Source organism: Equus quagga, chromosome 2, assembly GCF_021613505.1.
Source record: "Equus quagga isolate Etosha38 chromosome 2, UCLA_HA_Equagga_1.0, whole genome shotgun sequence".
In the NCBI taxonomy this organism is placed as follows: Eukaryota; Metazoa; Chordata; class Mammalia; order Perissodactyla; family Equidae; genus Equus; species Equus quagga.
The window spans coordinates 121,547,826-121,560,972 of record NC_060268.1 but is presented as its reverse complement, the minus strand read 5'-3'; the positions used below and the strand labels follow the sequence as shown (position 1 = coordinate 121,560,972).

At 38.9% G+C, this 13,147-nt stretch overlaps 1 protein-coding gene across 2 annotated transcripts in view; it reads left to right on the top strand.

Annotated features, from left to right (window-relative positions):
- Window positions 1-13,147, top strand: part of LRMDA (leucine rich melanocyte differentiation associated) — a 1,073,572-nt gene that overhangs the window by 849,971 nt on the left and 210,454 nt on the right. For both annotated transcript variants that reach the window (XM_046655483.1, XM_046655484.1), the window contains exon 6: window positions 3,317-3,401. In XM_046655483.1, coding sequence (XP_046511439.1) covers window positions 3,317-3,401 — 85 coding nt within the window. The remainder of the gene's footprint in view (window positions 1-3,316; window positions 3,402-13,147) is intronic.

Below are 13,147 nucleotides of genomic sequence, written 5' to 3'. Positions count from 1 at the left end.
TTGTGAATTTAGTGTACAACTTATATAACTTTTGCATGGTATCATACACACGTGATCAAAGTACTATACATTTACGTAAATAATATACTACATTTATTATTTTGCAACTTGCATTTTCACTCTGTATTAAAGTTTTAGATCTATTCAAATTGAGATATATAAATCAGGTTCATTGCTAAATATTATTGCATCGTATGAATGTATAACATTTTATTTATCCATTTTCTTCATAGACAGACATTTGAATTATTTCTAACTTGTTCTATTACAAATAATGCTGCGATAATCATTGTTTTATGTTCCACCTTAGAGATCTGAGTGAAATTTTCCATAGTGTATATGTTTTAAGTGGAATTGCTGTACCAATTTTTAATTTTATTGGCTATTGCTAAATTGCTCTCCCAAGTAGTTGAACCAATGTATGTTCCCACTGGCAAGAGATGAGAGAATAAGAGTTTTGTTTCCTTTCATTCTCTATAGTGCTTGTTATTGTGAGACTTAAAAAAGTTAGCAAATGTGATGGATAGAAAAATTGTACCTTGTTGTTTTAATTTGCATTGCCCTGAGGACTAGTAAATTTCATCATCTTCTCTTTTACTTATTGACCAAATATTTATTAAAATTGCCTGATATTTCCTTTGTCTATTTTTCTATTATGTTTATATTTATTTATGGACATATATATTCTGGTTAGTAATATTTTATTGTAGATGGTACACATATCTTCTAACAGAAGTGATTTAAAAAGTAAAATGTAACAGTATAATTCTTTGCCATAGGTAGCTAGGAAATTTGACAGGACTCAAAGAGTTGAGAATACTTATAGTTCTGATGATCCAGACTTACCCAAATTTGTAGTTCTGATGATTCAGATTTACACAGATTTCCCTATTCTCATTTTAGGCATATCTTCTTAGTCCAGGTAAAAGAAAACATTGTTTAAATTTTTATTTAAATATTAAATTTTTCTACTTATGTTTCTGTTATCTCATACTTGATATACCATGGGTTACTGCTTCAGTTTCAAGGGGGAATTCTTCATTCCTGGGCAGGTAGAATGCAAATTTAAGACATTGTCTTGTCCACTTTTTTCATATGATAACTGCACTTTTCTGAATCATGCTTCTCAGCATAATATTCAGAGAGCAAGTGTGTAATCACTATTGAAAAGATCACATGGGCTTCATTTTGAGAAAAGCCAAGTCAAAGAACTGGTAGTGAGAATCTTGATTTATAGTAGTTTTCCTAAACGTCTAGCCATGGAAGTCTCACCAAAAGGCATAGTTTGCAAAATGGTTCTTTTCCATGATTTGTATCTGTAAATGGACACTGAGCATAAAACCAATTAAATGCTAAGGCGTCGAATGATGACTGCAAAACAGAACTCAAACCGCACAATTTCTGCTTTGGCTACAATTGGAAATAAAACTAAATAGCTATTTTATCCTTGGTTACAAAACTCTAATATTTTGCCCAGTCAGAGGTATTTGCTGAAAGGTAGTTTCTTCCACTAATTTTAGGAAAAGCTGTCATCAAATTGTCAACAGCCTAAATTGAGATTGAATGTACTAAGAAATATCACAATATAGCAACCTAAAACTCATGTTGGAATTTTAGGCTTTTTTAGCAATGAGCTGGAGCAGAAACATTGGCAGAGAGAGAAGCTAAGGCCTCTTATGGAGGAAATACAGTAGATCTATGGAAGGATGACCCCCATGCCCTCACCCCATATATCCTGCCTCGAGCATTGGATAGATGCCATATTTAGAACACTGTCATTGTGTCTCATTTGTCATGTAGGGATTACAGGAGACCTTGAATGCCAAATGGAGAAACAGGTGGTGACTCTAGTATTTAAATTTTAATCTAATTTCTGTTGCGGCATCCTAAATGTCTAATGATGTAGTATATAGCAAGTTTTATCTACTTTTTAAACATTTTTCTTGGTGATTGAACTTTTTATCTTTGTGGACCCAATACCCTTGGATCAAGCTTTAAACACCATATATTTCCCCTGGAGCTGGAGTGAAGTAATACTACCTGAAATCTGTCTCTACCTTAGGGACAGAGCTTCTGATTTTGCACCATTCAGAACTCTTTCTATAAATCATCCCTGAAAGCTGCTTAATCAAACATCTCAAATGTCAGAAACAGAGTTTAAAGGGTTTTTCCAGCAAGTAGGTCTAATCTCCTTCTTAGTTTTGATTCCTATAATGTAGATAATCTCTTTGGAGAAAAGGCCTGCTCCTAGCAGGGCAAATATATCCCATAGAATGTATTTCCTATTCCAGAAAGAAAAATGTAGCATTAATGAAATTTACTTTTTCATGAAGCTTGGAAATGTTGTAAGCTTAGGATTTTTATCCTAGCAGATGTTCTTTTTTGGATATTAAAAAAAAAAAAAAGTAGCATTTGATTTAGAAGTCTCAGTAAGAATTGCAGTGGTGCTACTTCTTGCTGTGAGGAGCCACGCTCTGAATGTGACATACCAGTCATTGGTTCTGAGTGATAACTGACCAACTGACTCCACAGCCGTACTCCTTTGTTCCTGCCTTAGCCCCCATGGAGGTAGAGTTAAGAAAAGGGAGAGTTAGCAGCCTGGGTCATACCATATACAGTTTGATGGTTAAAGAGCTGTTTATATACCATAAAAAAGCATCTCCATAGATATATTTCATATCATTTTCTTTTCGGTCTTGGAATGGTAAAGTTTTGTTGGTAACCATTACATATATTTCAAATTTCAGATGGGTTTCTCAGTGGGATCGTTAAACTTAGAACCCAATTGCACGGTCTGCAATAGTTTATATCATTCTGTTGCTTCATGCTGCTGAGCCTCAGTCTTCAAGTTCTCTCTGTGTCTGTGCCACTGGGCCCACATGAACCAGCCCTGTTTTCCCCATCTACCCTGGGGGGAACCTCAACCTTTTCACTGGTTTCTGTAGAAGTGTAATCACAGTGAGCATTTAATCTGTGGGAATTACTGGAAGAAGGCCTGTGACAGAAATCAAACTCTGCACCGTTTCCTGCCTTCAACCTCTCTCTTTTCCTCCTCCTTCTTCTCTCAGTTTTGCGCAATAAACAAACCGTCTCCTTGTCTCAGAGCCCTTCCACCTGTACCAAGACCCCTCAAAGCTTTGTATTCTACTCTACTTTTACCAGAATATTATCTCAACACAGACAACTCTTGTCTTCTGAGAAGATTCTCGGTCAATAATATTTTCTCCTAACCCAGATCCCAAGGAGACGGGTTTGGTAAATGAAGGTATTTAGTGTTTGTTGTTGCTTCATGTTGACATTTGCTTTTATCACACAGGCTTCAAGTGACAGCGTTGCTACCTCTCCAGAGTGCCACTACACACCCCTGCCTTCTGCTTCCAGGGAACTCACCAGTCACCGAGGTAGGAACTCAGCTTTTTATTGCTCTCAGTGGTTGCAGGTCACAGTTGGTTGTGCAGAGCTCTGGGCTCATTACTGCTGCCTCGGCACTTTAGAAGGGATACAGTGCTTTTCAAGTCCTTGATGAGAAAACCATACCTGTCAAACCTAGCGATTTCAACTCATATTAAACAGAATTTAGTGGCAGTAGGCTGGGAAGGCAAATAAATCCAGGTTATAATATAATTTTGTGATTTTTTTTCTTTAAATAAAGAGATTATAGTACTTAAAAACCACTAAGTAGATCGTTACCTCCAGCAAAAGGAATGGAGAGAAATTGGGAAACTAATTAATATTTGTAAAAGTATCATTGATTGGGAGTATACTAGTTGAAATCTGTAATTTCCAAATGAATGAGCCCTACGTTATAGCTAAAAGGAATTCCAGTTTGCCTGGCAACATTGGAGAGAGTCAATGCATAGATTTCCCTGAATTCTCTGATCCTCAAAACATTAATTTGGCTCACCCAGTTCTTCCAAAGCCTTAAATTCCTTTTACCATCTCTAGAGTCTGCATGGAATATAATGTAAAAAGGCCTTATCCCTAAGCTGGTTGCTTAGGCCAAGGACTATGTGATCACCTTTGTTGAAATTGGTCAGGACAGGAAGAGCCCATGTGGTGTTGTGGTTTACCCCATTTTATCTTGGTTATGACTTCAGCCACATTTTCTAATGGTGAATCTGCCTTCCGAGGGTAAGTAAGAACAGGTTTAGATTGAGGGTATTACTTTAAACATCTTTTCCCCACGCAGAAAACTTCCCTTGTTGATGCAGGGGACACTGAATAAGGACTATTCCAGCTTTGTCATCCCAGCTACATTGCAGGTTCGTTAGGTTGGAGGAAAGGCTGTAGAGATGCCCAGAAGGTAGTAAAGCTGGACCTCTAAGGAGACGTGGGTTCTGGGCAAATGGCACACTTAAATTCTGCAGGAAATGATCAAGAGACCAATGCAAGATTGCAGGTGTCTGTGACTTGGACCTGTGGTGCCTGTTTGATGTCTGGGCACAGTAGAACTTTTCTACATGTAAATATATGTTGGTTCAATTATAGTTCAATTGTGATTCTGTTCAATAAGTGTCAATTTTGTGAAAATCAATTTTGCTCAAAGGGAGGTAGAATAAATAGCTGCCAATTTGTTATATTTTGAGGGGCATGAACAAGTCTCCTTCACTGAATGTCCTCATGGAGGTTTTGAGCATATCCTTTTAGGGACTGTTTTTTTAAATTCCTCTAGGCAAATAATAATACTATATCTAGAAGGGATAACAAATTAACCCTAGCATAGTATCATCATGGATTCATTTATTGCTTTCTTGTATTTTAATGAGGATAATTTTACTCTACAGCCTATTGATTACACTGCATAGGAACTGAAGTCTCAGAGCCCTCAAGCCCACTTGTAAAAGTTGATCTGGGCTTGCAATTGATATTTCGCAACAGAAGGACATGATCAGATAAATGATACTCATCAATAATAGGACAAAGATCATCTGTCATTATAACAGTAAAATAAGAAATCTGAACCTTGAAGAAATTAAATATAAGACAATAAGTTTTGAAGGCATTTTAAGTAATATTTGGAATATGGAAAAATGCCTAAGGTGGTTATAGTGAAAACAGACCCCTTTGGATGACATCAGAGCCCAACATCAATGGGAAAAATGTTATTTAAAGGGAGCCGACAACAGATGTCTCGATGTTACTCACGAATATCCCTACACATTTAATGCACTGGTTACCTGATCAGTGCTATGGACTTGGATGTCAAAAAAGCAAGTCAGCATCATGTAATGATGGCCAGGTCTTTCGGCCTATGGTCATGAGAAGACCAGTAAAGAGAGAGCCAAGGAGGCTCATTAAGGCCAAACTATTATTGGACTAATCTATGTAGGAAAAAGATGAGACTGATATAGTTCAGCTTGGCATCAGTCACACGAGGACAAATGGGGAAAGCCATATTTTTCAGCACCCAGAATGTAACCACTTAATACCATCTTGTTTTTTTATATTTAAGTTAAAGAAATTATTCTAAATTTCTGATCATATAAATCACCAAAGTATTTGAGTGTCATTTGTTAATACCTTCATGGGAACAGCTTATAAGCATTTGTCCAGAGAGGTACTGTCACACTGTGAAGGCAAATTACATCAGTTCTTTCCCAAGTGAAATCCTACATGATGGCTGAAATTTGGTCTATAAAATCCTAAGTGGAAGTTCTATTTGCAAATAATTCTTGATTCATCAAGTTCCCAATCTCTTTTCATTCCACACCAACAACTACACAAACTGGCAGATAGTAGTTCATGTGCAAATTGCTATTTTTCTATACATGCCATTTTCCCTTTACTTGTCCTTTTATGTAAGTTCCAATATTGAGTACAATAGGCCCAAGATTCATGTCCTAAGGACTGTAGATTCAAATGCAGAGGAAGTCTGACCCAGAATAATGATCAGGAGATGGGGACTCTATTTTTCCATCTGTAACTTACAGATAATCCATAAATTTTAAGGATAGTAATGCACAGTACTTTTGCTTCTGGCAAGAAATTTTTTCTGATCTTATGTGTATTGATTTTTCCCTTTCTTGAGGTTCTTATAATATTTGTTTCTATCTCCTTAGTGCAAGTGTTCATATTCAGCTTTGTTTGATAGAGGTCAGGTAGGTACGTTTTAAATTTCTCATAAATGAAAGTTCCCTAAGGAGCAGTAAAGAGTGTAATCCTCTTTTCTTTCATATCACTGACTCCTACTCATTCTTCAGATATCAGCTTAAATATCACAGCTCCAAGGAGGACTCCTCTGATCCCACCCTACACATTCATATTAGGTCATTTTCCCTATTCAGATACTATCTTCTAGATAGGCTAAGCTCTTTGGGGGACTGGAGGAGATTGTGTGTGTTTGCTCACCACTGAATCTGCAGTGCCTGGCACAGGGCCTCCTATTTAATCAGAGCTCAATAAGTATTTATTCAGTAAATGATGACTGACAGAAACCCAGGGGAAAGCCAGTAACTTAGATACCTCTGCGAGGTAACTTGATTGCATCTAAGAAAGGATACCCATCTTCCTTTGGGGGTAAGCACACACTGAAGGGAAAGGCCAGCCTTGTGGACCTCATAACTCCACTCTTGCTTTCAGAAACACAAATCATCTGGGTGGGAGTTGAGTCTCTTGATTCATGGCTGAACGGCAGTTAGCCACATTGCATAACTTTTAAGTAGATAATTACTTTATAGTGTCATAGTTTTCAAACTTTGAGGTTTGATGGTAGGAAGGGAATAGGGTGAATTGAAGCAACTAATGGAATTATTTTATTAGAACAGAGGTTGTCAAAGAAGGGACAAGACTCTCAGTAAGATGTAGGTTGTGGTATACACATGGTTTTACAATGATCCACTTGAAATCTCTCTGAGAGTTCTGCCCTAGGTCTGAGCATGTCTTCTGAGTACGGGGGACATGGGGCTGTGTCAGTGATCTCAGTTTCTACCTAGTAGCAATCTACATACTGTATTCTCAGTGGATATCCATGTTATGAGGAATGTTGAAATATTTGCTGGCGAAATGTCCTTAAATATGCTCTATGCACAGGACATACTCCTGCATGCCATCTATTGCAATTCTTTATCTGGTAGCTGTTAGAAGTATAATTTGCATTTATATTGACCATTGTGTCTTTTGGGGGAAACATTTGTATTTAGAATATAGACCAAATTATCCTCAAGACAACCCTATAAAGTGGGGAGGGTAGATATTATTATTCCCATTTAACAGAGAAAGGCACCAAGGATTACTGGGGAGACTGAGTCACTCAGCAACAGAGGCAAGGAAAAAATAGTCAAAGCTCTTTGTCCTTGATTCCCAGGCCACCATTGACCTTTGTCCTTCATACAGGACCTATGAAGCAAGTTCAGGTAGGACTAACTGTGGCCTTGTGCTGGAGGAAAGAGGAGAGAAAGTGCAGCAAGGGGCATGGTCTGGAAATGTCCACTACCTAGGGTGAATTTCCAGAGCCTGTGAAAAGGTGTGGTGAAGTACAGAGTCCTTGCTTATTTCTGTCAAAAGAGTTGTCTGTGTTACTCCCCTCCCCCCACATTTATTTTAGATTACAGATCTACAAATCCTGGAGCAGAGAAAGTTTGAAAAACCAAAGGGGAAAATGTTATGATAGTCTAAATTCAGACAGTGAAAATAGAAGACACACTAAATAGAAGGTTTACACAATCAGTGAAGCTGCCTCCCAAGTCTCAGCCTCAGCCCCGAGGTAGGTGGTTCTTAGGAGCTTGATGAAAAGTTTCTGTGTGTCTCAGGAACACCTGGGAATCTCTTACTGACTTTCTCAGTCTGCAGCACTGATGGGGGGTGATTCTCAAGTTCACTTGGTAACTGCTTCAAACATTATGACTCTCTACCCATTGCTCTGCCCCTTCTTCTCTCAGATTTCCGAATCCTACTCCAGTGTCTCTCTTTGGCCAATCTAACCTAGAACCATGCACCAAGAGGATTTTGGGAAATGTAGCTTCCAGTTCCTTCTCTGAGCTGTGGAGAAGACCTTAGAAGAGGGTGATGTTAGTGACGCCCAGTTAGAACAGACAATTCGGCACATCTACTATAATCCTGCCCTGCCAACAGCTTTCGTGCTGAGGGTCTCATTCCAGTTTGTTTGCATACACATTTTGCAAAGTAATTGCAAGCCCAGTGAACATCCCTGAATTACTATTTTTTTTTCCTGATGCTCATACAATCTTGAAGATGTGCCATAGTTAGCTTGTCATGTTAAGCGTTGGACATTAAATGTATGAAAGCAAGCAAGCAAGAAACCAGGAAGAAATCTGCTATGGAAACTTGCCTGGAGATGATAACCATCCTACTTGTACCCATCATTGGCAATCTTGCCATTATTTTTGTTGACAGTTGTTAGGTGCGCATCCTTTTCTCCAACTAGGGGCTTGGTCTATTTGTGTTTGAAATTGATTGCTGGGACTGTCACAGAGTGATTTACATAGCAACTTATCATAATTAGTTATCATGTGCAGTTTCCTTAATGTGAGATGTGTTTTGTGCTTAGCAATTGAGTTTTCTGTATTTCCCCATGAAGCAGCTCAATGTACACTGTCCAAAAAAGAGGAAAAAGACGGAAAGAAAAACTGCGGATGTTTTTTATTTTTATTTTTTAAACAATTTCAGCCTGAGATATCATAAAATATATTTTCACAGGAGCCATAAATACAGAGTGTTTTGCTTCAACTATTTAAATAAGCCACAGTGAAATGAATAAGAGGAATATTAAATGGATTTGTGTGAAGATGTGGCAATGCAGACAAAGATGTTTGGCATGGTGAGATGTTTGCCAGAAAAATTGTATGCCAACAAGCAAAATACTTTTGGGAGGGCTCAAGACAGGGCTACTTGATAACCAAACTGTTCATCACAATTTGTTTTAGGCTTATTGGATTTGGAGGCAATCTGTCTCTTTCAGATAATTTTTTAAAAATTTTCTGTTTTAGGGGACTGGCCCTGTGGCCTAATGGTTAAGTTTGCGTGCTCTGCTTCAGCAGCCCAGGGCTTTCCCAGTTTGGGTCCTGGGCTCAGACCTAGCACCATTCATGAAGCTGTGCTGTGGCAGTGTCCCACATAGCAGAACCAGAAGGACCTACAACTAGAATATACAACTATGTACTGAGGAGCTTTGGGGAGAAGAAGAAGAAGAAGAAGAAAAAAAAAAAGATTGGCAACAGATGTCAGCTCAGGTGCTGATCCTTAAAAAAAAAAAAAAAACAAATCTATTTTTTATATTCTGGTAGGATAATCTTGCCAAGTCAACACACAGGGTATGTGATAGCTAAGCAGGTTTGATCATTATAAACAAAATCTACACAGAATAATACAAAGGCTCGAGGAAAATAGATTCATTTATTTAGGTTATCTTAATAGTTCAGCATCAAGGAGTCTTTTTGCCTATTGCTTGTTGGTTCTCACTGACCATTTAAAAAGACGGAGTAAGCAATCTGAGGATTATATTGACTTTGCCAAGTAAGTCTCATCTGAGATCAGACCCTGTAACTAAGGCAGCCTGCTTATCTGCAGGCTTCTGTCTTGCAGAAAATTTTCATTATTTTTTCAAGGGAGCTAACTGTCAGATGATTTCTCAAAAATCATCACTGATTAATTGAAGATTCTTAGAAACATGACATATCCAACTTTCCCCCAAGGAAAGTGTATTGAAAGCTGTGAAAAAAAAGCAAGAAAGAGAGAGAGAAAAAAAAAAGAAAATTACATCGGCACTTGGCAAGAAAGACCTCTTCGATGATGGGACATGTTTCGTACATGGGTCCCACCAAATCAGCTCATGGCCTCAGCTCCCCTCTTTCAAACTCCAAGCCATGGCTTTGCCGTGGGTGTATGGCAGGAAGAGTGTGTTGACTCATTGTGTGGAGCTATTATTAGCATTTTCTAATTATGTAAAGTGCTTTCCTCTGATGACATTTTCAATGGAACCCATTACTTTAGTTTTCTTTCCTTTATAATGCTTTTATGGGCTTATAATCTTGGTGGAATTCTCAGATGCAGAGAAATGCTAAAGTTTCCTCTATTTTTTGAGGTGACTAGTGATTTGACAGTAGTGGTTGATATATTTATTTTATATGTGTTGTAGTAGGAGTCTATTTTCAGTGTGTGTGCTCTGTTCCAAAGTTAAAGGACTTTGCTAAGTGCTGAATAAATTGTACTTTCCTTTGATTCTAGGCCTTGCTGAAATGGTTTAAAAACTCTAGCCTGGGTCATCAAATTCATCTCCCTACTACTTTGCAGGGTCAAAAGCTTCACTCTGTTCTGAGCAGGGCTGGGTGGATTGGAACAGAGGGTAGTGTAGATTAAAACTTCTGCATATATATAGATAGATGTGCATGTGTGCGCTCACTGTCTGGAAAGACGGCAGTGATGGAAGAGCAAACCAAGTGGAATCTGAAGATAGATGAATCTGTTAAAGTATTACCAAGACTGGCATAGACTTTAGCCAGGAACTTTAAGTAACCTCCTTTAAGCATTTGAAATCCATAGGGGTCCATTTCCTGTCCTTTCTCTCCAAGGATGATTTTTCATTTGCAGTCTTCGTGATTGCTTTATTTCTACTCTTTGGGCAGAACTGTGGTGCATTCATAGACACAGAGGGGCTGTGAATTTGGTTCTTCCATTCCAGAAGCAAAGCAAGAAGGGAAAAAAAGAACCACACCCCAAACCTCCCATAGTAAACACCTTACTTCTATAGGATGAGAGGTTGAAAGGATGACCCTTCTCCCAACCGAAAGTCCAAATAAAAAATGGTGGTAAAAACATATCCCTCTGTTAGGAGAGTCTGGGATTGACAGGGTTGGAGATTCTAAATGTCCTGAAGTTTTAGAGTCATGGGCTGTTTCTTATCCCTTCCATTGCAAGGGAAGAACTTGGACATGGTCAATATGAGTCCTGAAATGACAAGTATTGCTCTGAGCACTTCCATTCAAGGACTCCTCCAGTATGTCTTTATTTAGTATCCACTGCTTAAAGAGTATGTGTTAGGGTTTGTGGAAAATTCAGAAATAGAGGTATCTGTCTTCTAAGAATTTGTGGTTTGATTGAGGAGATACTAAAAATGAAACAATGCCAACCAAACAAGATATTATATATTATATAATTAAGAGTTGCCTTACTTAGTAAAAGCCATAAGGGCTATAAATGTTTAGAAAAGATAGAATCAGTAAAGGCTGGAATTGGTCAGGCCTGGCGCTTTGACGGATATTGACCTTGAGCTTTGGAGAACAAACAAGGCATGAATGGGTGGAGGGCAGAAGAAGGGCATTGCAAGAAAAGGAAATGGTAAAGAAGAAGCACAGGGGTAAGAATAAATGGGACTGACTAGAGGAAGGGACTTAGCTTTGAAAAAGTTGGAAATGAGGTTACTTCTGTAGGGTAGGTTCACATTGTAGCAGGCCTTAAACACACAGAAGCATCTAAATTTGATTTAAGGCTGTGCTATGGGATTACTAATCTGCATGCAGTCTGCAGGGGGAATTGGAAAAAAAGAGCCTCTACTTGAGGCCACTGTGGGATGGCATTGAAGGGAGTTTGTTCCAGTTTTAGAAGCTTTGGATTTCTTGACACCAGGCTATGTGACTGCAGACTGTACTGCCTCAAAAGAGCAGGTTCTAGCAAACGTAATTTAGGAAACAACTCGGTAACATATGAGGAAGACAGCTGGGGCCAGGATACTGCCAGGGGGGCAGGGGTGGGAGCAATGTAAAGGGAACCTTATGGTCAGTATGGAGTTGTTGTTAGAGGAAGCTGATGGTTTGATCGCAGGATATCACTTGCTTGGGCATCAGAGAAAATGGACAGTCAATGCTTTTCCTCCCCATGTTATCCAAAGTATTTCTGATGTTGGCTCTTGAAAATAAAATGTAGAGCCAAGCGTCAGTTAGAATAATGTTGAAATAATCGAGCATTTGATGATGAAGTCCTGAGTGGCTGGCTGGCTGGGGGAAAAGAGAATAAGAGAAGGAATATGAGAGACATTCTGTAGTAAATGCCACAGACTGACTTAGTGACTGATTATATTTAGTGATAGAGAGTATCAGAGAACAGAAGGCCATGAGGAAGCCAGCATGGTGGTGGGAAGCTGTGGTCTTTGCCTACACTCCCCTTTTACTTCCCCCTTGCAGGATTCTCCACCACCACTCATGCGTAAGCTATAATCTGGCCTGTTAAATGGAAGGCTGCTGGAATCAATGTAGTGGAGCTCACAGCAAGAGGAACAAACATACAATAAGCAGGCAAAGCAGCCACAAAAATTTGTTCTCATTCTGGTCTTTGGCTCAAGATGAGCTACATTCTTTTAAAAACTAATAAGTGCCTAGTGTGTTATATTCCTGAATCTTGGGTTTCTGGAAGGAGAGCTATTTGAAGCCAATGCTTTTGGTCTAGATTGTTCTGCTGAGAGCTCTGCCCAGCATTAATTTCCCAGTCCGAGTTCTTGCAACTCATTTGTTTCCGTCTCTTATAGAAAACTTCACCTCTGCCCCAGGTTTTTCCTTGTGTAGAGATTTTACAACCTTTTTGGAACAAATAAACAAACATCTGGAATCATGTGGTACATTTAATTAAAAAGTTTGCATTTGGCCAGAAATGGTAAAATCATGAAAAATGGCCTGTCGGTGAGCTCAAGAAGGCCAAACGATGACGTTGTTGGCTGCAAATGGATTGAAATTGAGTGAGGTGAACACCTGCTCAGTTCAGCCTGCTGTCTTCCAGCTTCTCCCTTCCAGCCATTAATATTTACTGCTCTGGTTCTTTATCCATTCTAATGAAATTTTTGGTTGAGCCTAGTTGGAGGAGAGGCCTGTTACTTTTCCAATAAGCTCAGATTTGTTGGGATATGTGTACTTTGTAAAGGGGGTGAATTGGGCTTTTTGAGTTTTCAGTCCCCGTAATCAGAATTCCATATGCTTCAGGTCACTGCAGGGGCCTATTTCTGTTTCTTCAATCAGTCAGCCAACCACTGTTTTTTTTTGAGAGAAACCCTGCACTGGGGGGTTGTGGGAAATGCAGAAGCAGCCCTGGGCTCTGCCTTCAGGAATCATGTAGTCTAAATGGAGAAATAAGTCCCTACACATAGAAAGCAGACTTCAAGCTAGTTGTAAGAGTGCAAAGAAGGGAGAGGTGAGTAAAGATCGTA